The following is a 27,312-nucleotide window of genomic DNA, read 5'->3' as shown; positions in this document are numbered from 1 at the left end:
CGCCATTGTGCACACGCATGTAAATGCACAAGCACCGGTGAGGAACAAGGGTCATCTGGCACACACACACACACACACACACACACACACACACACACACACACACACACACACACACACCTGAGGTGTCTTTCGGTGGGCTTAATAAAAAAAAGTTCTTATTCATTTTATATGGTTGACAAGTATCTCACTTTCACAGGCAGATTATGCGAGCTGACTTGAATATCACCGCGTCGTTCGAATCTAGATGAATCTTTTGAAAATTCAACCCCAAAAGAATACTTCACTTTGCGACATGATATTTTGGGAAGCATACCTGTCACGAGTAGATTCACGTTAACGTCTTAAACGGACATGACCGGTTTGAAGAGGCCATTTTAAGGTAGATGGGCAATGCTAACTTTTGAAACATTCGAGATTTTGGCGTTGAATTTGAGAGAATGACGGTGAAATTTAATGAATCGCCATCGTTTCAGTAGTACACTCCAGAGGATTTGAAAAAGTAAGTCAGTATGTGGCCAATTGCAGGGGTCTTCCAAAGAAGAACTTGACAGCTTTTTTTTTCCAATTGGTAACAAATTTGAAGCACATAAAATATATATTAGACAGATGATTGTTAGAAAATGTTAATACATTTAAATTCACATCATTTCGTGTGACTGGAACATGGATGAAAAGTTTGATGAAATTTGGTCGGCATATTTATTATGAGTAGAAAACATGGGGGGGGGGGGGATCAAGGTTCAAATAAACACAGGCCAGCGAATTTGCTTTGAAGCAAATATTTTACGCTCTAGTTAACCATTTTCAGGTGTCCTTCAAAAGCCGACTTGTCGTAGAGATTTCAAAGAATTTTTGGAACGATTTGAGTTTTTGTCATTGCTCGTCTGTGCTGCCGGGCAACAAACATTGACCAATTGACACTGGTTACACTAAATGGTTAGAAAATTGAGCTCTCAAAGCCAATTTCACATAGCAATATGAATGTCGCTAAGTTGAATGCATATCATTAGTAGACCCACCAAAAAAAAAGTCTCAAAAAAGACACGGGGAGTCTTGCGTTTTGATTAACTCTGCATTTTACACCACCTGACAGACTGTTTCTCTCTCTCTTGGTCCTGCTGTTTTGGCTAGCAACCAAACTTAGCTCTTTACTGTGCGTGCATTTGCTCTTTGACACATCTCCCCGGCCATCAAATTGTCAGCTAAGCGCCATCTCCGCCGGGCTCCGGTGGCAAACACGCTCCGGCCCGAATGGCTCCGCCCCATTAATGGCCCCCTGATTGTTGATGTGCTATTCTTCCGAAGCGGCGTGATTGAAAAGAAAATTGAATCCTCTTTTGATGTGCTAAATTTGTCCATTAGTGCGTTTGCACACAAAAGTGTTGGTGGAAATGACAGTGGGGATTGGCCAGGGGCTTCACGGGAGACGAAGGGCGTACATATTTCAATTTCATTGTATCTGCACCTTTCAATGGCAATAAAGGCTTTCGAGTCTATATATTTTATTGGAGAGGAAATATAAATAATCTGTACGGATGTCTGAAATGACTTTTTTTCTTGACAAATGAAAGGCTTTGATAGTGTGGCTAGTGCGAGACCCCATCAAAAAGGTTAATTTGCGACAACTGTCTGGCTTGTCATCCAAGGAATGTTCTTGTTTCACACAAGTCGTCAAAGGGAAAAGCGCCTTTGTGTCTTGCTAAAAGACCCGTTCGCCTGTTTGTTGAATTGGTGCAGTATATACTGTATAAAATACACATATGCACAGAAAAATAACCACAGAATTGTTGTTGTTGTTGTTTTTTAAACCAAAGTCCCTAAATAGTTCATTAGATTGCATGCTTAATAAATACAATATAAAAGATGAATTAAAGTTGAAAAATAATAAATAAAAAAATTTATGTCAACGTTTGCACATTTTCGCTCTTAAAGTTAAAAGAATTATAATTTAAAAATGTCATTATTTTAAAGAAATCAACAAAAATGTTTCTAAGATGTCAAAGAAAGGTCAAAAGGTAAATTATTACATTTCAAATTATCAATTGCAAAATTTCAAGTGAGCAATTAAAAAAAAATGTCATTAATTTTGAAAACCAAATCAACAGGCAGGACCAATTGTAAAACGAAATGAGGTTGAAAAAAATCAGTTTGAACGTTTTTAAAAATCAAATAAAATGGTTAAAAAGGGGCAGAATTTCAGTTTTAAAAATTCCAAACTCCTAATGTTTTTGTTTTTTTGTTCTACACCGGTGGAAGACCTCTATTGCTTTCGAAATACATCCTCCTCAGCCGCTGGCATATGAAATCCGACATATTCCCGAGTAAACGGACTGTGAATCCCAGTGGTTTTGCTTCAAAAGGCAAACAGAGAAACTTCAGTAACCTTTTTGTTGCCTCTTTGTTGATTCTGTCGTCAATGATTCATTCCAGAGGATCAAAGACCTTGAAAAGTTCACTTGTCTATCATCCTATAACATAACGATGACAGCAAGCATGTGACAGGCCGCATATGCAGCAGCTGGCATTCAAATTAAAATAAAATTAAAAATAAAACCGTATGTCTGGTTCAGCGTGCATTTTTAATAGAGGTGTTCTTTGATGCTGAAGACACTCTTTGATGGCAAGCTGGCATCAAGAAGCTGGTTAAGTATTTGGAGTAATTACTGCTAAGCGTGAAAAGGAGTAAACATCATGACTAAATCATTTAAAAAGAAGCCCCCACCCCTGAACACACCCATAAAATACACGTTTAAATAGTAGAGTTTTAGCCGAATCAAATAAGATAAGATAAGATAAGAAAACCTTTATTAGTCTCGCAATGGAGAAATTCCCAATTCACAGCAGCAAAGTTATGAAAGGAAGAAGTAGAACAACAAAATATAGGAGCTGCTGGAAAGGCAGCCACTCACGCGGCTAATGTGTGTGTGTGTGTGTGTTTTTTTTTAACAAATGAAGGATTTCTGGTGACTAATTCAAATTGAATAAATAGATTTGCTTTCAGGTAGCTAACCTGATCCTCAAAAATACCTGAGTAACATGCTGTGGAAAAAAAAAGTAGTCTCACCAACCAGTTTCACTTAGAAACATGACATTTGTCAGTCATGTCTAGCATAAATCGACACAAGGAAAGCTTTTTTTGGTTCTATCTATCTATCTATCTATCTATCTATCTATCTATCTATCTATCTATCTATCTATCTATCTATCTATCTATCTATCTATCTATCTATCTATCTATCTATCTATCTATCTATCTATCTATCTATCTATCTATCTATTTTGTTAGATAGCTAGCTAGCTAGCTATCTATCTACCTACAATACCTACCTACCGACTTACCTACCAATCTCCATGTATACATACTGTATATCAAATGCTCATCACATATGAAAGTATCCGTGCTGTGGTTCCGGCGACGGTTGTTAATCAGTAAACTGCTCGTCCCGCCAAGTTGTTCAGGGGACCATTGGCCTCTGAATCAGCACAGTGACGAGATTGTTGGTTCACCAGACAAGGATGCACTGCGGACGCATTAGCGGACTTGGTGAAGGTTTCCATTGATGAGATTAGGGTTGAAAATGAAGACGTGCGATGAACTTCTCCACATTGACGTCCACGTGGATGAAAGTGAAGCCCGCACCTCCGTCCTGGACCTCCTGAGAATGCTGAGACCTCACTGGAGGCCACAAGACATCCGCATGAAGGCCAGTCACTGGTCCTGCCATATTTCTTTGTTCCGTCCACTTTGTGGTTATGCAGTCCGTATTTCACCATGATTAACGTTCCAGTACACTGATGTGGTCACTCCACAGTGTTGTGTGAATCCATGTTTGCATGCCTGGGCCTAAAGCCACTTGCTTATTCCATCCAGACTGACTTCTTACAGGTACCTACGAATATCTGAAAAGAAAAGTCTGGTACAATGGTTGGCATTACAGTAAACTGTCATGTGATCACTCCGCAATGTTGTGCGCCTCCATGGTTACGTGTCAGGAAGACGCTTACATGTTCCTCTCGTATTTTACACCCAATCTACTTCATATCTTAATGCTATGTGTTGACGGTTTTTCACCAATAATTAGCATTTGGCTAGACTGATGTAGTCGCTCCACAATGTTGTGCGCATTCATTTTTTTATGTTCTGTGCGCTACATAACTTATACATTCCCTCCATTCTGTCTCTCAATGTTTTATTATCTGGAAATAGTGTCTTTAATAAAGTTGAGGATGGTCATGTAGTTTACCTCCATGTTTCCAGTACTATGTCTAGTTTCCCTTAATTCACTGCAAATGCACGATATTTTCTCATTTTTATTGTCCATACACAACCACAAAATAGTAATAGGTAAAACAAAATGACAAGGTCTTGCGGGTGGAGGTGTGTTAGTGTAGCCGTAAGAAACTCATTGTGTCGCCATGTTGGCTCAATCAGAGTCTGAAATAGAGTTTATGTTTGTTGGGTGACATCACATGGGCCGGGTGACCTCTCCATCTGCGGCAGGTCTACTAAAGCACACACACAGACCGCATGCTCCACTTAATTCGCGTATTGTGCTTGTATTTATTTGGGGGAGGGTTTTGATCACGTATGAGCGACACCTGCACTGGGACCGAGTCTGAGAATGAGAAAGTGTCAGCGGTGTGTACACTGTGTCATGTGTCGTGTCAGCAGACACTTCAACGGGGAGCTCCGAGTATCTGAGCGAGAACCCACTTCATTTTGAACAATGTCAGACGTGCTCATGTCGAGTGCTCGCGATTTTCACCTAATTTCAGTCAACCTTGCCAAAGATTGTTTTCGTATGCTAGGACAAGACCCCATTTATTAATTAATTTTTTTTTAATCAGAAGCAAAGTTAAATGAATGACGATAGATAGATATTTCCTTTGGTTTACGCCACTTTACCATGAAATGATTCCAGATGGAGAAAAAAAAACTTTTTATGGACCCATTTCAATGTCAAATATTTGTACATCAAGGCGAGAACTCGATTGATTTCAACAGCTATTGACTCAAACAATTGTTTCTTTGTATGATTGACCCATCTTCGTCAACTCAAATATTCTTTCATGGTCCTCTGGCGGCAGACGTTCACCGAGGGCATCACCAACCGGCTGCTGGGCTGCTCCGTGGACGAGTCCGACTGCGTGCTGGTACGAGTCTACGGCCAACAGACCGAGCTCTTTGTGGACCGCCAGCGGGAGGTGGAAATGTTCCGCCTCCTCCACTCTCACGGCCGCGGCCCGCAGATCTACTGCAGCTTCCGCAACGGCATCTGCTACCAGTTTGTCCCTGGAGACGTGCTGGAGGACAGGCTGCTCTGCCAGCCCTCCATATACAAGTCAGAACAATTCCAGTCAGTTGCGTGTTCACTGTCATATAAGTGTAAAACAGTAGACGTATTGACAAGGAGGTTTCAAAAGCGTGAGGTGACCCATTGTCGTATTACGCAAGCGCGTCCAGTATGATCTTTTTGCATAAGTCTTGCAAAAAACGAAACGTCTGATGGTCGCTGAATTAAGATCTTTTCAAATTTTTATGACTTCTGGAGTGTTTTTGGCCTGACAAATGCTGCATTCGTGGAAGGTGGGAATATACAAAACACTTCACACCTTTCAAATAAAAACCACTTAATGCAAGGAGATCAGCTACCACTTTATAATGTGGTAAGTTTCACATTTTAACAAGACATTTCTACATCCCAGCGTAATAATTTTCAGCTCAAAACGCAGTAGTTTTAACGTAAATTTCTCATCTAAAACATTATATCTTATTGTCCAACTACCATACCACGTCTTTGGTAGCGTCTTTTTTGTAAAATAAATAAAAAATAAATAAAAGTTGCTAACTACGTAAATGCAACGCGGTTCTATAGTACTATAAAAAATAAAATCTAATAAAAAATAAGGAAATTTGGAAAAAAAGATTTCAAAAGAAGACGCACAACAGGCTCTTCAGTGACCAGAACCGGAACCGGAAGAAATTCCTTCATTTTTTTTTTTTTTTTTTTACCCTGCCCAATACGGAAAACAACCCGCTGACATTTTAATGTGATAAATGACGTGAAACTTACAACGTTAAAACTTGAAACTTAATATTCAACTTTTTATATCTGGTATAGCTGCAATGCGAATTCGTAACAATAATACTGCATGTATTCATGTGGTGTCATTTCTAGCACTGTTGACATAGAACAGAAAACATCACCCGAGAAAGGGAGATAAGGAAAAATAAAGTGTACTCCTCCCCCCACAGATTGATCGCAGCGGAGATGGCGAGAATCCACTCCATCTGTCCACCGAACGCTCACCCCCGCGAGCGTCTGCTGTGGACCAAGATGTCTCATTTTCTCACGCTCTTAGAGGACAGTGGCAAACTCAGCGGGCCAAGGTAATAAACCGTCCTCGAGTGTGTTTTAATCTCTACAACAACAAAAATAACCAAGCTGGTTAAAAAAACTATTTGAGTTAAAAAAAAATCTCACAAAATTAGGTCATTCATGCTTTTCATTGGACAACATCAGAGTATGTATATCCTAATTGGTGACATTTTAAAAACTCTTCTCCCCAACATCAATACATTCATTTTGTCCAGCCCTCGTGAATTCCAATTGACTTTGGACAAGAGAAAATGTACACGCTGGGCTGGTTACAATGCACAGATTAACAAAAAAAAACAACAAACGAATACTCACTGGCCATTGACAGCGAATGTATAGACAAACTATAGCCTACAAATCCAGACTCTCTTGCTCGTACAGGTGAATAGTCGCAGCGAGTTTATTTATGAGGCGGGGCAAACCTGAGGAAAAGGACCGTTCGATGGAGCAAATTTTAAATGCATGACGCTTGACATGTTGAGGTAACAAAAGGAAGTCTGATATTCTGCGTTAAACTCAGTTCTGTCAAGATTAGCACAGGATCAAGAAATTTGTCACATGTCCATTTAGGTACACATTAGTCTGTCAATTAGCATGTGTGCATTAAATTGGACGACTTCCTGCCGTCTCGCTGGTGGTAGTTGTGAGCTGCGAGGTGAAAGGTGAATTTTGTGAGTGCCGTGATGGAATCCAGCAGCATTCTCATGTCATGATCTTCCTCTCCCTGCCATGCTCCGCTCCATTAGGTGACTTTGAAATGTATTATAATGACTTATAATATAACGTATATACAACTACTTACGTTATCTTTGACAGGGAGGGCTCGCTGGGTCAGAAGTAGGTGCAAAACGAAGAGCAGACAACACTTCCTGACACACTCATGCTATAGTTTCATATTTGGATGAGAAAAACATATATATTAACATTAGGTCAATGTTAGCATCACTGAGGGATCTTTATGAATAACAAATCATGCTCAGTTACTGCCATGACAGCACTTAACCCATTTTACAATATCGCCGTTACATCGTGGCATTTTGACTAGAAATGTTTGAAAAATAAGTGTGACAAAAGGGATATTTGTTCAAAGTCATTGTTTTTTTTACAGTGAAAAAAGTCTGGTTTTCTGCTCATGTTTTAAATCGCTATTTTAACCCACAACTTCAAGATGTACAACCCCCCCCAAATGTTTATTGATGTTGAATAAGAAGGGCCACTGGGACCAAACACCATCACTTCTGTCTTCCATCCATCCATTCATTTTCTGATCCGCTTTATCCTCACAAGATCTGATCATAGATCATAGCAGTAGAAGGACATACCATGTTTCCTTAAGATGGAACCCAATGGGAGCAGATACAGCGAGAACAGCAGAGGCCCCAGAATTGAGTCCTGTGGAACACCACACCACAGTGGCGCAGTTTGTGACTCAGCGCTACCAAGGCTAACACAAAAGGTTTTGTCAGCTCAATAGGACCTAAACCACTCAAGGATGTGGTGAATATACACCGTTTACATTTAAAATAGTTTTAAAAAATACTCACGGTTCCTCCACCATGGCCAAAAATCCTCGTGGAGTCCAAGAAGGCGCAGTCAGGTGGCAACAGTTCAATTAAAGTATTATACTGACTGGTACCGGTTCAAGTCTCTGTCTGCCAGAGAAAATCCAGGTCATTGGAAAGGAAAAACTTCCTCATGATATACGTCTTGTTCGTCAATGACCGGGCATTTAACAATGCAATCCTTGTGGGAGCAACAACGGGAGTGGATGCCTTGTCCACGCAGGCTGCACCTCTTGTGGAGACCCAATAGATGGTGCTGTGCTGTGAGCCATGATTACCAACAACTCTGAGTACCAGCGTGTGTGTGAGCGCGTGTATGTGTGTATTCATTAGTCTTTGCATGGAGAGGCATCAGAGGCACTTTTGTACTCTTGAGCGTGAATGTGATCTTCAGAGGAAACGTCCAAAGAAAGAGCAGGAAGATGGTGCACCTGCAGGGGAGGTCTTCAGCCTGGGCGCCACCCGCTGCGCATAGATAGGCGGCGCGCAGCTGCAGCACACGCACGGGGCGCGCGCACACACGCACCGAGGCCAATAGTGCATGTGAAAAAGGCATCCCGCTGGGTCGCCGGCATGCACTGGCGCGAGCGTACAAGAGTGCAAAGAAAAGGCAACGTGGCATCGGAGTCATATGTAAATAAGCCGCATTGATAAACGGAGGAAATTCCCGCTAATGAGCAGGAGGCGGACGCACGCACGCCGCCCAAAAAAGATGGCGACGGCTTCAAAAGCTTCGCCTAATCGACGCACTTGAGCTGAAAGGGAATCAAGCGTGTTTATCATGTCGGGCCGCGGTTAACGCAGGTGATAGACTGCAATTAAGCGAACGACTGCGTGGCTTTAAACGCCACATTTGAGGCCGGCTCAAAGTCAAACAGGAAGTCGAAGGCTACCAAATTTCTGTGTTCAAAGGCCTTTGAAATCAGAAAGATTCTTGTTCAGTCATTTTTTTTCTTGTTCACTGAAAGACGATGGAATCATACGTTATGATTCTCTAGATTGTTTGACTACGACTAAAATAAGTACTTTTGGTGAAAGGTATTTTTCAACGGCCAAAATAAATGTTCTCCTGTCTGACGGAGTTGTAAAATCCATGTCCAGAAAAGGAAATCCTGCCACAGTCTTTAGCCAAAGATACTTCGACTCAAGAGCTTGTTTACCTGCCGGATGAGCAGAAGCACCAGTGAATAAAGACAAACTGTGGCACGTTTTACTTTGTCGACCTGGATTGGAGACGAAAAAATTTGCTTTATATTTAAAATGGAAGGCTCCCTGTAATTTTTTGACCACAGCCGCTTGAGACTTTTTTGTGGGTCTACTCATGGTAGACATGCCAACCAAATTTCAAGTCTCTAAGTGAAACTGACTCTTGGGGTTATTAATTTTTAAATGATTCACACCCCTCTTGGTACCGCTGCACTCGGTTGGGCCCTAAAACCTCATTTTCAAGTTGTTGTGAGCACAGCTGTTACCACTGAACACGCGATGCTGCCAACACGTCTAAATTAAACATGCTCTGAGCACTGCGAAACATTCGTCCAAATTGCGCAAACTCACATCTAAAACGAAACAATTTTTTTTTCTGCCTTCTCTGCGGTTTGTGGCGTCCTGCAGTTCGTGGTCCGGCCCGCAGTTGCCCAGCTTGGCGATGTTGTCGGCGGAGGCGGAGTCACTGGAGCGCCACCTCTCGCCGTTGGGCTCGCCCATCGTGTTGTGTCACAACGACCTCCTGACCAAAAACATCATCCACGACCGCGAGCAGGGTGAGCCAGCAGGGGGGGGGTGGTGGGGGGAGGGGGGACTGCGCTTTTGGGGACGTCTTATGAATTATTTTCACATGTGGCCATGTCGCAGGGCGCCAGCCTTCGCTTGTGATTAACCTGCATGAATACTACTGACAATAATAAAAAGACTGGTAGGTTTATATGAAAAAAAAAAAAGGTGGTGAAGCAATCACTTAGGAAAGCTGCAGTAGTTGCTTTTACTTTGTGATGTGCTTAATTTAAAGTTCAGAAAACCGTGAAATTCATCACAGTTATTTAAAAAAAACGGTGTACTAAGTGATGCTTCAATGTGGGTTTACAGACTAAACAAGAACAACATAAATAGCCGACTGTGTTTGTCAAAACTTTTGAATATTTATTTCAAATTGTGTGCTTTTAAAGTTCAATGTAGGGATAACTATAAAATAACAGCTGTTCTGTCCCATTTCTTACGTCAATACCCCCCTGCCACCTCCTTTCAGGAAGGGTGAGCTTCATCGACTACGAGTATGCCGAGTACAACTACCAGGCCTTCGATATTGGCAATCACTTCAATGAATTTGCTGGTAGGTTTGGTTCTCCGGTACTCATGTTGTTGTACTTCAATAGATTTTTTCAAGTATCTGTACTTCGGTGTTTCTTTTATTTTCTTTTTGGAGTCTGTACATTTTAATTTGACTGAAGTAGAGCCAGTCATTGTGCTTCTTCAAGTCTTCTTTTTCCTCCAAGGATCTGTTCTTGTCTTTAAGTACAGTGTGAGTGTGAGCTCTTTTGCTAAATCTGATAATTGGTAACCGCAGCAGTGCGTTAACGTTGGCTGACGACACGCAGCCGTTGTCATGACGCCAAGTGATGAGGCCATACGGCGTAAATCACTACCGCCTTTATTGCGCTTGAATACTACCGCAAAGAGTCAGCTGAACGTCCAACAGCTAGCTTATTTTTACAAGAGAAACGCTATGCGTTGAGGATCAAGTCATATTACCACAAGAATAAATGTGACTAAAACCGTCTACAAAAGGATCAAAACCAGAATTTCTTCAAACCCCCGCTCATTGCAGGAAGACGGAGACAGTCCACACTGTTGAGCACACCCTAACCCTGGATCTAACCCGAGCCCACACACATTTGTCAACCCTAACCCTGACCCCTGTGAATTTTTAACAGGTTTTGCATTTTTGATTGTCGACCACTTTCCAAGCAGATTGGGCTGGTCACACCGCAGGAAAATCACTCCAGATCTTATTCCAGAGACATCCAATAATTGGGTCTTTGGAAAAGGGAAAGGAAAAAAACAACACTTAGCTTGATTATAGATATGTGTGTACACTAACTTAAATATTGAACGGGTTTAACATTTACGATTGCCAATTTCATAACAGCCACTCTTAAAACTTCCCATGAAAATCGCTTAGGATGCTCTTTCCAAGACATCTGCTAATCAGGCCTTTGGTGATTTTGATCGGAAAGGGGTAAAATTGTCCAATTGGACCTGATGATCGGTATGTGTGTACCATGTTTAACTCTTACGATCGTCGGAGAGGGGTTAAATTGTCCAATTGGACCTGATGATCGGTATGTGTGTACCATGTTTAACTCTTACGATCGTCGGTCCATGGGATCATCCTTCAGAGATGTCCAACCGGCAGGGACTTTAGCTATGTTGAATAAAAATCTGCGTTATACTCGGGTAGTCTTACCTGGCAAAATCCGACTCGTGGGATTTTTATGATTATTATTTTTTTGGTGCTCTGGAAGGTGTCCAGGACATCGACTACAGCCGTTGGCCGAGCCGCCGCCTGCAGAGTGACTGGCTGGAGGCCTACTTGTTGACCTACAAACACTGCACGGGGCAAGACGTCGGTGTCACCCGGGATGAGGTGACACGACTCTACGTGCAAGTCTGCAAGTTCTCATTGGTGAGCGAAGGCTTGACTCACAACCGAACTTCCCGTTTTTAAGACCAAAATCATTTGCCTGTCTGTAAATGTGACCGAGCATGGCTTCCGAACGCGACGGAGGCGCTGTGAGTTGATTGGAAAGTGACACAAGGAAAAATGAGAGACCGAATAGACTTTTGGAACGTAATTGTCATACTTACTGGACAATCAGCCTTAAACGCGCTCTTGTAGTCCAACAATGACATGAGAGGGAATAAAGCAGGCGCAAAAATGGAAATTATTCTGTGACAAGCTAGAGAGGAATGGGTTCAAATTGATGGTGTTTTCTGATTGGAGTTCACAAGCACTGGATTTCAACTTGCCCCCCAAAAAATGTTTCTCTCAAATCCACGCGTGGGTCCTTGAGACATTTCCTCTGTCCCGTTATGATCGGCATGTCCATTCAATTTGATATCCATCTATGAAACTGGGGGCAGGGGATGGTTTGTGAGGAGTTTCCTTTTTTATGCCAAATCCCTGGAAATGTTTGAGTTTGACACCAGGCTCCGCCCACTTTAAATAGCGTATGCAAAAAAAAAGTTCACAATTTCGCACCACCCGTCTGTCAAGGAGGCCCACTTCCAATTGGAGCTCCGATTCTGAGTTTGTCAAAACCTGAGCCTTGGAATTCACCCAAAATGGCTGCTTTTGAAACAAAATGTCCGACGTCCTGCTCAAGTCAGAGCATGAGCATTGAGATTTATCGTGCGTCCTTTAATGCTCGACATGTCCACCCGATTTTGCCAAACTTTTTTGCATTTGTGACCCAGCAACTTTTCATCGGGGTGGTGGTTTTTTTTTTTTTTTTTTCCTCCTCCAAATTATCTGTGCTGGTCCAGTGGTTGGAGACCACCACCCTAATATATATAACTATGGCTTTTCTCAACGATACGTGTTCTTGCCAACCCAACGTTTCCATGAGGTCCTTAAAAGGTCTCCCTTGGAGTGCACTTAAAACTCACCAACCTGTCACGCTATTTGATGAGTGACTTTTGTACTTTTTACTTCAACCAGGCATCCAACTTCTTCTGGGGTTTGTGGGCAATTCTCCAGTCTCACTACTCCTCGATTGATTTTGACTTCCACAGGTTTGTGCTTCCTTCATTTTTATTTGGCACACGCAGGTTAGCACATCCAAAACAACAGATGTCGCGACTGTATTTTGATATATGACAGCAGGCAATTTTCTGGGGTTGTTGCTTTACCGTTGCCGGAATATATCCCACCTTTATTGTCACGGGGCTTTACCACGGTGCGACAATGAGACTCTTTAGCACGACCACCCCAGCGTGAAGCCCCTGCCTACAGACTGGCTGTTACGTCAGACTTTTGAAATAAAAATAAACAATAGAAACATATAGAGATTGCGAAAGACAAATAAATCCTGAATATTCCAATCGCAATGTGTAAAGGCTTTGAAAAGCTCCCGCGCCGCCGTCTATCATTCTTTGCATCTGGCCCGCACCATCTCGTTGATCCAAATCACTATTGACACCCGGCAGCCGCCACCCGCCCCTTCCCCCCCTCCCCCCACCTCTCGTAACCTCCTGCGAGATCAACGGCAGCACCCTCGCCTCATTTGGATGCGGAGCCCGTGAGGAAATGTGATCCAGAGGGGGCGCTCAGGCACAGAGCCGCTATTGTTCCCGCGTTTGAGTATGTATCCCTTGAACCCCAGCGCCGCTACCACCAACGCCGTCTGCTCCCGGGTCGCCCCCAAGTCAATGCGCGGACGGGTCGGGTTACCTTCGTTTAAGGCCCAACTGTTGCCAAGCACGGCGGGAAATGGACGGACGGAATGGTGAGCCTGCTAACCTCTACGTCCACCACCCCCACACCCCCCAATCCAAATACACCTACAGTGTGACCCCAACTTACAAGTGCCCTAATATACGAGTTTCGAATCACTCCACAATGCTGTGTGCTCTAAGTGAGTCGGGCATATCCGTGGCGCCATATGGTGTTTCAAGAATGTCTAAATCTGACGTGTAGTCAGTCCACCGTTGTGCGCATCCATTTGACTGACCGTTATTTGCTAATATATGAAGTTGACGTGGTCACTCCACATCGTTGTGTGGGTTTATAACTCTGACCTGTGGTCGCTCCACAACATGGCGTGGGTCCATGACTTTGACGTGCGCTCGCTCGCTAACGTCGTGCGCGCTCCCTACTCTGACATCGGGTCTCTCCTCAACAAGGTTGTGTGCATCACTGACTTTGACATGCAGTTACTCCATAACGTTCTGCGTATTTGTGACTCAGTCATATGGTCAGCCCCACAATGTTGTGCGTTTATGTTCTGGCGAGCTATCCGACTCATTTTTTTCCATCCGATTGGCCTCGACTCTTATGTTATATGTTTAAGATTTTAAGAGTGAAGCGAATTGAAAAGAGAGCAGAGATAAACATTCCAGTAGACTTGGACTTGCGGTTGCTCCGCAATGTTCTGTGACGTATCGGTTCCGCCCAGTCAGCCTTGGATCTTAACATTCTGTGGATAAAGCGTCTCGGACAACAATGGAAGTTTCAGTCGGCTGTTGGGGACCATTCCGCAATATTGTGTCTGTGTGTCTGTGTGGCACATTTAACCCATGAGCAAACTGTAGTACTCCAAAGTGCTTTAAGAAGCCAAAGTCAGACTTTTAGCGTCAGAGGTAAGTATCCATGAAACCAGTGCAAGTAAATGTTGTCTGAAGTCATGGAAACGCGCGCGTGCGTGTCCGTGCATGTGTGTGTGCGTGCGTGTGTGTGTGTGTGTGTGTGTGCCCATTTCCTCCCACTGTTCACCCCCTGAGCCAAATCTCCACCGACTTCCCGACGAGTGACAGGCGTCTGTGCGGCCTTGTGCTCTAATCCGAGCCAGATGTGCATTGTGACAATAGGAACGTCTTGACTCCATATTTACTTTGCTCACTTGTGTGTGTGTGTGTGGGGGGGGGGGGGGGGCAGGGGGTGAGTGTGTGAGTGCGCGTGCGGTTTAGATGTGCGGTGGCGCTGGCTAGACAGCCCTGTTATTTTGACAAAGACATTATTATGAGGAAATGAACAAGGAGGAGGTCCACCACTGCATGCCGCTCAAGTCCATTTTTGCACAAAAGGACATTGTGAATACCTGCTTTTCATTTTTCCTCTGGCAAAAAAAAGAAAAAGGGTGGAGGGTCTCGGTTTGATCCGCGATCACGATAAACTTTAAGTACGCCACTTTTGAGGTGTCAGCTTGAGTTAAAGTGCTCATGAAATCGCTGTAAAATGGGCCTTTGGAGTTCTTTTTTTTTTTTTTCCTCCACAGGGTGGGTGGCTCGTGAAGTCAATAATAAAAACACGTATCATAAATATCCTGTGAACGAATAAATATTTTTGTTTTCTTGTTGACATTCTTTGTAGAATTTTGAAAGGCTAGGATCGATAGACTGTCATACATACCGGATGGAAAAAAAAAAGCGGGAAAAAGTACAACCGATTGCTGGCTTCTTCGCAGCTTTCTTTCCGCTTTCGATTTCAATCTTTCACATTGTATTCTCCGCTCAGCGTCAGACAAAGAGAGAACAAAAGCTCACGCTTTGTACTCCTTTCAGCGCCTTTTAAGTTGATTCCCTGGTGAAAATAAAAAGCCGCAGAGTTGGACGTGGCACACGTCGCCATATCGTCGGACAACGTTTTGCTCCGCGTTTCAACGTTTATACGCAGGAGGACAGGGAAACGGTGTCCGTCACTTGTTCAACAAGGACACAGGAGGCCATTTGCTAAATATTTGCGCTCCTTTGAGCACACACTGTTGACAACTTACCGTCTGGTGTACAGTTTTGAACTCCACCGTCATTTTGAGTTTAGGGCTCTCAAACAAGAAGACCCGAAACTCGTCCGGCGGTGCAGAGTGACAGTTTGGGAAAAAAAAAAAAAGACAAAAAATCAGTTTCACCAATCCACACTGAAAAGCTATTTTCGGGCAAAGCCAGAGCTTGTTCTGTACCAAAATCAGAGAAGGGGAAATGACCTAAAAGAGCTCCGTTTGTAAGCGGGTATTCTCGAGAAATTTGTTTATCTTCAATATCAGGGAGAGGCGGTAGGTGAGTGGTGAGCACGTTGACTTCACAGTGTAGAGGTTCAATTCCAGCTCCGGCCTTACTTTGTGGAATTTGCATGTTCTCCCCTTGCCTGCGTGGGTTTTCTCCGGGTACTCCGGTTTCCTCCCACATTCCAAAAACATGCGTGGCAGGCTGATTGAACACTCTAAATTGTCCCTAGGTGTGAGTGTGAGCGTGAATGGTTGTTCGTTTCTGTGTGCCCTGCGATTGGCTGGCAACCGGTTCAGGGTGTCCCCCGCCGACTGCCCGAAGACAGCTGCGATAGGCTCCGGCACCCCCCGCGACCCTCGTGAGGATACGGAAAATTAATCAATGAATAAATATCAGTGAGCTTTTTCAATCCCATTCAAAGTATCATATTAAATCTCCTAATGTCATGCTTGTTTTTTGTTTTGGTTTTTTTTCCTTTTTTTGTAGGTATGCCATGGCGCGACTCAACCGCTACTTTGAGAAGAAAGAAGAATATTTTTTAATGAAATGAATTAACAAGAGAGCAGCACGGTGATGTAACCGTTGTAACCTGGGAATGTAAAGAAAGACGGAATGACATTAAATACTTGGATAAGTAACACTCTTTGGCCATCAATATAAAACATCCAGTTAAAAAAAATGAAAAAAGAAAAGACGAATGCATCAAAGTGAGCATCATTTTTACGTCACGGTTCCAAATGAGGTTGGTTGAAGCAGACCGTAAACCCCTCAACTGAAAATTGATAAATGGAAAGATGATGCCAAAGAGGCCAACGGGATCCATTCCAAATTAAACACACAACTAATCGTCATTTAACGACGTTCATTAACGAGTGTCGCCGTGATGATGTCTGCTTAGTTGGTTCAACCGTTTTGTCAACGCAGACTATGCACCCCTCCCCGAAAAAAAAAAAAAGAACCGCAACGCTTCTCCAGTTTAACAGTCGGCGTTGGCCTACATGCATGAAATGCTTTCCTTCCATGAGCACATTGTTTCCAATGCCGCCGTGCCCGCGTTGGCCTAAACATCATTACAAAGCTCTTAATCACACTTTACTTGACTCGCTTTCACTACACACACACTCCACACCAACCCTCAAAGCGAAACGCGACAACAAAGGTTTTGAAGCTTTTCTGCTGCTTCGAAACACGTCACATGACATTCAACGTTAGCTTCAAATGTCAAGGTGTTAATTGTCAGAACGAAACAACCAAATAGTGAACACTTGCCTCTCACAGGGGTTCTGGACCATGCCCTGACGTGAATAGCGACCCGTCAGATGTCAAATGAATCCTCACTTCAAGCTGGTCAATTTTTCTGTCCTCTAATTGGTTGGTCAGAGCAAAACTTGACAATCAAAACACATCTGTCTGTCGAGATCTGTACAGACTGATCGATTTAATCATCAGAATCTCTGGTGAATATGATGTATGTTGTGTTTTAAATGTATTTTTGTAGAAAAAAATCTAGAGTTACGTAAATAGTAGTATAGGTTCAAGTAACAAGAAAATAGTATGCTTTCCAAACTTAAATCTTCTTATGTTTGGAAAGCATACTATTTTGTTGTTACTTTTGGGTGTGTTCCACTGTTGGCCACGAGATGGCAGCACATTATTTTACACAAAAAAAAAAAGAAGAAGACCGCAAGCTACCTATTTTGTGCTGCACGCTATTCACCATGAAATCCTTTGGAATCCTGCTTTTTACTTCTACAGAAAGCGACGGATGTCGATTAAGTTTATGATGTGCGTCTTTGGGCATGGTTGTATATTGTGAGACGATAAGTTTGTTGGTTTGGAAAAAACAAACCAACGGGTATTGTGAAAACACAATAGCTCAGGGCGATGAAAGGCTTTTTGTGTAATGTGTGTCATCTTTTGCTGTTGCTGTCTCTCGCTATGTTATATGTTTATAAACATGTCTATTTTTCAAAAAAGTCTGTTTCAAGACCTTTCCAAAAAGAAAAAGTGACATTAACCCTTTCATGCACCCTGTAACCTGATTACATAATGAGCTGACCACTGTAGTGACCGCTGTCCCTCAAAGGGTTAACATTATAAAAAACATTCCTTGAAACTCTTGTCAAAGTGCATTTCTGGATTTCCCTTATTACACGGGGTGGTCTGAAATATCAACCGCACGATGGAGGGGTGTTTACTGCATTATACATTTAGAATATAACATTTGGACGTCTTGGGTTTTGTTCCCCATCAATTTTGGAAAATACGAAACTTTCTGGGGTGCAGGAGCAAATGGTTACTTTTTCGCTTTGGGACGAATAGCAACGGGTTGACTGTCTACTCGTGCTTGAAAGTTGCGTTTATTGTGTCCGCGATAGTGAATGTCGCGGCCACAATTGCATTCTTTGCGCGTGCCCGCGGTCGTAACATCGCCGCACTCACCAAGGCTGCAGCTGTGTCTTTGATTCAAACAATCAGCGCTACTTTTAAAGTGGCATTCCCCCGCCTCCCGCCCCCGTCTCATACGTATAATATTTAATTAGTAGACTATCGCACTTAAAAGGACCCAAGGACTTTGCCTGAAAGACGAAAGAATTGGCCTTTTGTCCATCGTCATTTTGCAGGGGGAAAAAAAATTGCTGTAGATTTCCTCTAATTGCATTAAAAGAGAAGTATAGGCCTTTATGCCGCCTTTCAAAACGCGCACAGCTCAAGCTTTCAGCGGATTTCTTTTTTTTAATATTTAATAAAATATTCTTTTATGTGGGTATTGCATTTAGATGGGTGTTATTGTCAAAGGCTTGCCAAGGCTGCTGACCCCCGCTGTTCTGCCAACACCCCCTCACCATTTCAGACACACAGACACACCGTCACTTTTCATCGCAGAACGCTAGCTAATGTACCTGTAACTTGTTTTTCATGTTTTTCTTTGGCGTCCTTGCATCTTTGTCACGCACAGCGGAATTTCAAATTCTCACTTGTTTTAACTTCTTTTTTTTTTTTAAAGCGTGAACAGCTTTCCTTTTAACAGTTCAGCAACAATAAAGCAGCATTTTGAAAGCGCGCACACCCTTTTAAGCCTTATTTACAGTTAATTTACAGTTACACGATCAGGGTTTTTGTGGGGGAGGCATGGGTGTCAACCAGCAATCAGTGAGTCTAAAAAAAAAAAAAACAATCACTGATTCAATCAGAAGATGGAGCAATATATTTAACCATTTCATGCACCCTGTAAGCACATCACATGATAAGCTGTCCACAAAACAAACAACTTTGTGATCACAATTACTTTGGTTGAGGTCGCGGAGGCGGATGTGTCTGCTCACATGACACTCGTCAAGGCTAAAAATAGATTAGCTTTCAGGCTCACATATGCACGATGGCAGCACATTATCTTATTTCGCTTTGATCCAATCAATGACATTGCAGTCAATCAGCGATTTTTCATGAAATGCAAAATATCGACTGATCTCCATCCAGTCAATCAAATGGGTGTGAAGTCTATTTTCCATACATGGATAGTATAAATTTTGCCTCAGGCCTACCTAGCCTTACAATAATTATCCATATTCAATTAATAACGACAATGCCCAGTCAGCAAAGGCATCTGGCCCGGATTCGGCATGAAGCTGGCACAGCTGGCCTTGAGTTGGCACTGGCATAATGCATGTGGACCGAACACGGCCCAGGAGTGGCAAAGGAGGCACTGGCTTGACTTTGGCAAACCAGATGAGGGCCAGTTGTGGAGTGAAGTATTTGGGCCAGAAATCAATTTACAACTCCGGCCCGTATATGGCCAGCCAGTATTGAGCCACCCTTAAATGCAGTTTCAGATTTATTTTTTCAACACACAGCCTTGTTTTACAATTGCACACCGATGCGGAATTCCATTCATCACACACACACACACACACACACACACACACACACACACACACACACACACACACACACACACACACACACACACACACACACACACACGCGCGCGAGGTTCAATCAGGCCCGCAGGATAATTTAAAAATGAAAAAAATGCATAAAAGACAGAATTAATATTTTTAATAAGGTGCAATTCATTGAGTATCCGCTAGGGGACACTGTTTTGACCAGAGAAGAAGACAACAGCAGCCTCAGTCCGTCACTGAGACAGACCCATGACAGCAGACACTATCAATAGCACTCTCACATTTACATATTTAATAGCACTCTCCTGAGTTTGTAAGGTGTAGGCAGGGATTACATTTAGATTTTATATGCACGTGTAAATGGTTTAAAACTTCCTTTCTTTATAAATATTGTTTAATCATAAAGTGCATTACTATATTTTTCAATACCAATTACTTGTTAAAGTTTGTACAATCAATGGGATCAGTTGCAATGCATATATGTGAATGATAAAAGTAAATTGCACATTTGTTGAAGGAAATGTAAGGTGCTTCATGAAATGTTTTGTAAAAGATACGTTCATTAAATTTCAACATTTTCCAAATCTTGTGCTTCTTTATACCAAAACAAAGGAAAGACATGTTGTTTTGGTTGTTTATAGCAAAGTATGGTATCATTTTAATGGTCCGGCCCATTTGACGTCGACCGAGGCCGTCTGTGGCCCACCATGTGAAATGAGTTTGACACCAGTGATGTATGGTCAGGCGTTTTTAGCCGAAAAAAATGACCATGTATAGTAAGGCGTTTTAGCCCAAAAAAACGACCATGTATAGTAAGGAGTTTTTAGCCGAAAAAAACGACCATGTATAGTCAGGCGTTTTTAACCGAAAAAAACGACCATGTACAGGAAGGCGTTTTTAGCCGAAAAAAACGACCATGTTTTGTAAGACGTTTTTAGCCAAAAAAACGACCACGTACAGAATAGTAAGGCGTTTTAAGCCGAAAAACCCCCACCATGTATAGTAAGGCGTTTTTGGACGAAATTTTTAGCCGAAAAAAACAACCAAGGCGTTTTTGGACGAAATTTTTAGCCGAAAAAAACGACCATGTATAGTAAGGCGTTTTTGGACGAAATTTTTAGCCGAAAAAAACTACCATGTATAGTAAGGCGTTTTTGGACGACATTTTTAGCCGAAAAAAAAAACGACCATGTATAGTAAGGCGTTTCTAGCCGAAAAAAACGACCATGTATAGTAAGGCGTTTTTGGACGAAATTTTTAGCCGAAAAAAACTACCATGTATAGTAAAGCGTTTTTGGACGACATTTTTAGCCGAAAAAAAAAAACGACCATGTATAGTAAGGCGTTTCTAGCCGAAAAAAACGACCATGTGTAGTAAGGCGTTTCTAGCCCAAAAAAACGACCATGTATATATATAGTAAGGCGTTTTTGGACGAAATTTTTAGCCGAAAAAAACAACCATGTATAGTAAGAAGTTTTTAGCCAAAAAAAACGACCATGGATAGTAAGGCGTTTTTGGACGAAATTTTTAGCCGAAAAAAACGACCATGTATAGTAAGGCGTTTCTGGCCGAAAAAAACGACCATGTATAGTAAGGCGTTTTTGGACGAAAAAAACGACCATTTAAAGTAAGGCGTTATTGGACGAAATTTGTAGCCGAAAAAAACGACCATGTATAGTAAGGCGTTTCTAGCCGAAAAAAACGACCATGTATAGTAAGGCGTTTTTGGACGAAAAAAACGACCATTTAAAGTAAGTCGTTTTTGGACGAAATTTTTAGCCGAAAAAAACGACCATGTATACTAAGGCATTTTTAGCCGAACAAAACGACCATGTATAGTAAGGCGTTTTTCGCTGAAAAAAACTACCATGTATAGTAAGGCGGTTTTGGACGAAATTTTTAGCCGAAAAAAACGACCATGTATAGTAAGAGGTTTTTAGTCAAAAAAAACGACCATGTATAGTAAGGCGCTTTTGGTCGAAATTTTTAGCCGAAAAAAACGACCATGTATAGTAAGGCGTTTCTAGCCGAAAAAAACGACCATGTATAGTAAGGCGTTTTTGCACGAAATTTTTAGCCGAAAAAAAACGACCATGTATTATAGTAAGGCGTTTTTAGCCGAAAAAAAAAACGACCATGTATAGTAAAAAGTTTCTAGCCGAAAAAAACGACCATGTATAGTAAGGCGTTTCTAGCCGAAAAAAACGACCATGTATAGTAAGGCGTTTTTAGCCGAAAAAAAACGACCATGTATAGGAAGGCGTTTTTAGCCGAAAAAAACGACCATGTATAGTAAGGCGCCTTTAGCCGAAAAACAAAGGCCATGATTAATAAAAAAACACAACTCCACTGCTCTGTGGTAGAGTGATGGAGTGCCACACCAGAGGTTGTATGTTCGATTCCTAGTGTTTGCTGTAAGGTCACATATTTCTTTAACCACCATATGCAGCTTTATTGAAGAAAACACAAAACAAACAAGAAGCTGTGTGGTGGTGTGGCTCACGGGTAGAGAAACCATGTCCCAAACTTGCAGTTGGGTGTTCAATCCCCAGAGGTTGCAACCATAGGCCTTCTTTCTTTGACCACCATGATAAGTAAGGCTTATTTAAGTCTTTTTTTTTTTCAGCTAAAAACGCCTTACGACACATGGTCGGTTTTTTTTTCGGCTAAAAATTTCATCTAAAAACGCCTTACTACACATGGTCGTTTTTTTTTGGGCTAAAAATCCCTTATACACATGGTCGTTTTTTTCGGCTAAAAACGGCTTTCTAAACATGGTAGTTTTTTTCGGCTAAAAACGCCTTACTATACATGGTCGTTTTTTTTCGGCTAAAAATTTCGTCCAAAAACGCCTTACTATACATGGTCGTTTTTTGGGGTCAAAAACGCCTTACTATACATCCATCCATACATCCATCATCTACCGCTTATCCGGGGCCGGGTCGCGGGGGCAACAGCTTTAGCAGGGAAGCCCAGACTTCCCTCTCCCTAGCTACTTCTTCCAGCTCTACCCGGGGGATCCCGAGACGTTCCCAGGCCAGCTGGGTGACATAGTCTCTCCAGCGTGTCCTGGGTCTTCCTCGGGGTCTCCTCCCGGTGGGACATGCCCGGAACACCTCACCAGGGAGGCGCTCAGGGGGCAACCGAATCAGATGCCCAAGCCACCTCATCTGGCTCCTCTCGATGTGGAGGAGAAGCGGCTCGACTCTGAGCCCCTCCCGGATGACCGAGCTTCTCACCTTATCTCTAAGGGAGAGCCCGGACACCCTGCGGAGAAAACTCATTTCGGCCGCTTGTAACCGGGATCTCGTTCTTTCGGTCACGACCCATAGCTCGTGACCATAGATGAGGGTTGGAACGTAGATCGACCGGTAAATTGAGAGCTTCGCCCTTTGGCTCAGCTCCTTCTTCACCACGACAGACCGATACAACGTCCGCATCACAGCAGACGCTGCACCGATCCGCCTGTCGATCTCCCGCTCCCTGCCTTACTATACATGGTCGTTTTTTCGTCTCAAAACGCCTTACTAAACATGGTCGTTTTTTTCGGCTAAAAACGCCTTACTAAACATGGTCATTTTTTTCAGCTAAAACGCCTTACTAAACATGGTCGTTTTTTTCGTCCAAAAACGCCTTACTATACATGGTCGTTTTTTTCGGCTAGAAACGCCTTACTATACATGGTCGTTTTTTTCGGCTAAAAACGCCTTACTGTACATGGTCGTTTTTCTCGGCAAAGATTTTCGTCCAAAAACGCCTTACTATACATGGTCGTTTTTTTCGGCTAAAAACGCCTTACTAAACATGGTAGTTTTTTTTTCGCTAAAAACGCCTTACTATACATGGTGGTTTTTTTCGGTCAAAAACGCCTTACTACATACTTGGTCGTTTTTTTCATCTAAAAATTTCGTTCAAAAACGCCTTACTACACATGGTCGTTTTTTTTGGCTAAAAATCCCTTATATACATGGTCGTTTTTTTCGGCTAAAAACGCCTTACTAAACATGGTAGTTTTTTTCGGCTAAAAACGCCTTACTATACATGGTCGTTTTTTTTCGGCTAAAAATTTCGTCCAAAAACGCCTTACTATACATGGTCGTTTTTTTTCGGCTAAAAATTTCGTCCAAAAACGCTTTACTATGCATGGTCGTTTTTTTCCGGCTAAAAACGCCTTACTAAAAAACATGGTCGTTTTTTTCGGCTAAAAATTTCATCCAAAAACGCCTTACTATACATGATCGTTTTTTTCGGCTAAAACGCCATTGAACAGTCAGAGGTGCTGCCAAAAAGAACCCTTTCTGCACTGAAAAACAATGAAATTAATTTTGATTCCGTTTGCTGCATTACAAACCGGATACTTCATACTTGACCATAAAGTTAATTTAAAACTTAGTACCTCAATTCAAAAACTAAATCTGACGTTGAAAAAAAACTTTGTTTTGTATTTGTAAGAATAGAAATAATAATAAGAATTGTATGAAAATAAACAGAATTTAATTTTCAGTGAGGCACAAATACAGTTTCAAAGAAAAAAAAGTCTATCGTTTCAAATTCAGATTGTACAATTCAGATTCAGTTATTCAACATGATTCAGAGTAAAATATACAAATCCATCCATTATCCGAGCCACTGACCTTCAATTGATGTAAATCAAATTCAGTCTAAACTATTTAAAAGTTATTCACGTTCAGTTTTTGGTCGCAAATATTCCGCCCCACAGCGTCACACCTAGTTTGGTTTTGGTTGTAAAGTGTCCTAGAGTGTCTTGAAAGACGCTTATAAGTGAAATGTATTATTATTATTATTATTATTATAAGAAATTTCAGCCGTTATTTTTACTGACTATTCATTGTTCATGACATGTACAAATGTTTGTTTTCCTAACACACTGTCCATTCTTGTTTTCTTACAGTTCTTACAGCCGCTGTGAGACCTAACAGTCTAACATCTTGGGCCTCAGACCAGGAAATTGATGTTACAATCAAAAGATTGCTACATCTGGCATCTGGGATGGTGACAGGAAGGAGAGCATGAGAAGAAAAGAGGACATGTAGAGCGCAACAATTTGATGGACAGAAAAATACCGTTCAAGAGTAAGCTGCATCCCGATTTGGACTTTGTGTTAAATAAAGAAAAGTTATATGGAGTTATATGTGAGGTTCACAAATTATGACAATAAACATTTTTATAACAGTCGTTTTTTAAGACTTTTTAAAAAAAATGTAAGTCAAATATGACTCATGAAAGATGTGGCTTAGTTGAGGTTGAATTCAGGGTGATATCAGGAACCTGTTCTTGCCCAGCGTCGGGCCGGAGTAGGGCCAGATATGGTTTTACAATGCGGCTCAGATCTGAGCCGAATGTGGCCCACATCGTGGATGCCAGAAGTGGGCCACTGCAGGACCGTCATTCATTGAGGTATGTGGGCCGAGTGTACGTGCCGTGTCTGCCCCAGAGCTGGGCCAGACCAATTTTGCTGACTGGGTGCTTTTTAAACGGCTTTACGTTTTTTTTAAGGCTTTACCCTGGTTCCCAGTCAGCTGTAGAAAAGATTTTAAGATTCTGCGACTGGTCGTGAATACATTAAGGAAATGCTAATTGAATATAAACCCAGTAGGGCTCTAATGTCTGTAAATTCAGTCAAGAAAGGGAAGGCAAATTTTTCTGTCTACGTCAGGCTTCAACACTAATCTTTTCATTTTTGTGATGTTATCAGGAATATAAAGCTGCCCATTATTGGTTTCATGTGGCTGTTAGAATTGAAGTCTGACTCTTATACGCATTCGGTTTCTAACTTGATCAAAGTTTTGAAGAGAGAATCTGAATTTAGCTGATGAAAGTATTTTGCATCCACACACAAAAGTGTTCAATGCAGGGACAGTGAATCTACTGGCCTGTCAGTGACACGTCGATCTGAGTGTCATTCTGCATAGCTGTGGTAAGACTTTCTTTGCATATTACGTGGCCTAATGGAAGCACGGACAGATGGAACAAGAGGGGCCCCAAGATTGACCCCTGGGGACTCCCGAGCCACTTATCCTCATGAGGGTTATGGGCATGCTGGAGTCGATCCCAGCAGTCTTCGGACAGTAGGCAAGGTACACCCTGAACTGGTTGCCAGCCAATCACAGGGAACAAAACCACCATCTACACTCACAATCATGGCAAGGGACAATGAAGAGTGTTCCATGAACCTATCATGCATGTTTTTGTATCAAATCCAAGTATATTTTCTGGCTCCACTCTGACGTTATGTCTACGATGTAGCTGGTGAAACCTCGGCACACACATAAAAAATAAAACACACACAGCCATGTCGGTGCACACACAAAAGGCAAGTGTGTGACAAAAGGGGTGGTGCCCCTCACAGGACGGCGCTGAAATCCTTTTGGGAATTACAATTAGGATTTACGATGTGGCGGCAGAGAAGATGGCGGGATCGGCTGCCGCTTGCCGAGCAGTCAGGATATGTGGCGTGACCTCACACACGCACACGTACGCACGTGTGGGCTCATCTCACACACACACTGGAACAATAGGCCACATTTACTGTAACTGGCCACCAAAATATAAAGAAGATGTGGAAAAAAAGCTCAAGTTTGGAAAAAGAAATCCGTGTGTTGGAAATAATTAGAAGCGCGGAAAGACATTGGCGCACTAGCCGATGGAGTCATGGAAGCAAAAGCTTCGGCAGCGGCACCTGCAACTCACACCAAAACTCCCCAAAGACGAGAAATGCTCAAAACGCCGTTGGAGTCTGGTGAACGAAAAGCCAGAAAGACAGTTTATATGTTTTTTTTTTATACTGCATTTATTTCTGACACTTTTCAGAAACAAAACGGAATTGCTGCAGAACTGTTATTTCCCGTTTCTTTTTTTGTGATATTTTCTCTCACCAGAATGACATACACTGACACAGTTTAGAACCAAGACTTCTCACAGACAATTATTAGAAAATTGTACTGTATGTACAAATTATTTGAATAATCAGGCTATTTTCCAGCAATTACAAAAATAGTGATGATGCTATGCTTTGTAAATTGTCACAAATTCAGCAAGATGAATTTGTGACAACCCTTTGTAATCCCTCACACCCGAAAATATCGCTGTCTTACGAATTACACTTTTTTTTTTTGCATGAAACCCTACAAAAATATAAAAACTTGTGACATTGTAACAATTGTCCATACAGTTTTCAGATTAAATCCACCTCAATTGTATGGACCTGTGACTTACTGTAACGCTTGTTGTTGAAATCTTCGCATATCGTCACGCTGAGTGAGAAAAAAAGAGATGAATGAAAATCTCCCAAGACGGCAGTTTTTATTTCTCATTTATTTCTTTTTTTTTTCTATCTTTTGATTGTCTTTCTCACCAGTATGACGTATACTGACACTTTTTTAGAGCCATATCTGGCTAATAAATACAATGAAATGTTAAAACGCACATTTTGAAACACAGAAAAAAAAGTCATCACAGAAAAAAGAAGTGTGTGTACGTGTAGCGAGGTTTAACAGAGGCCACATCGGAGGAAAACAAAAAGACTACGAAGTGGGACTAAAAACAACAACATCACCTCAGTCAATAATTTGAAGATAAAAAGAAAGTAAATCGTACGAAGCTGGATCCAGTGCTTAGGATGTGTGAGGCTAGCAGGAGTTTCCCTGCCAAGCGAGTGATGGTCAGGCTCAGCTTGTGAAGCTCGTCTAAATTATAACAATAAAAATCGCCCCCCCCCCAAA

General features: G+C 42.1%; 1 protein-coding gene across 5 annotated transcripts; it reads left to right on the top strand.

Moving 5' to 3' along the window:
* The first annotated feature begins 3,496 nt into the window (after nt 1-3,496).
* LOC147206564 (ethanolamine kinase 1) lies at nt 3,497-20,153 on the top strand. 5 transcript variants are annotated; one of them, XM_086109662.1, is made up of 8 exons: nt 3,497-3,707; nt 5,092-5,345; nt 6,260-6,394; nt 9,560-9,708; nt 10,191-10,274; nt 11,467-11,627; nt 12,663-12,736; nt 16,151-20,153. In XM_086109662.1, the coding sequence occupies exons 1-8, from the start codon at nt 3,564-3,566 to the stop codon at nt 16,212-16,214; spliced, it is 1,065 nt and encodes a 354-aa protein (XP_085965788.1). In that variant the 5' UTR covers nt 3,497-3,563; the 3' UTR covers nt 16,215-20,153. The 5 variants fall into 5 exon arrangements, with proteins under 5 accessions (XP_085965788.1, XP_085965787.1, XP_085965789.1 ...); XM_086109661.1 differs by having other exon boundaries at nt 5,092-5,360; XM_086109663.1 differs by lacking the exon at nt 12,663-12,736 and having other exon boundaries at nt 5,092-5,360.
* The last annotated feature ends 7,159 nt before the right edge of the window (nt 20,154-27,312 follow it).

This window comes from Hippocampus guttulatus, chromosome 4, assembly GCF_054856545.1.
Source record: "Hippocampus guttulatus isolate MCC_2025c chromosome 4, RoL_Hgut_1.0, whole genome shotgun sequence".
Taxonomy (NCBI): Eukaryota; Metazoa; Chordata; class Actinopteri; order Syngnathiformes; family Syngnathidae; genus Hippocampus; species Hippocampus guttulatus.
The sequence above is the reverse complement of the archived record's forward strand: the minus strand, read 5'-3'. Positions and strand labels throughout refer to the sequence as shown.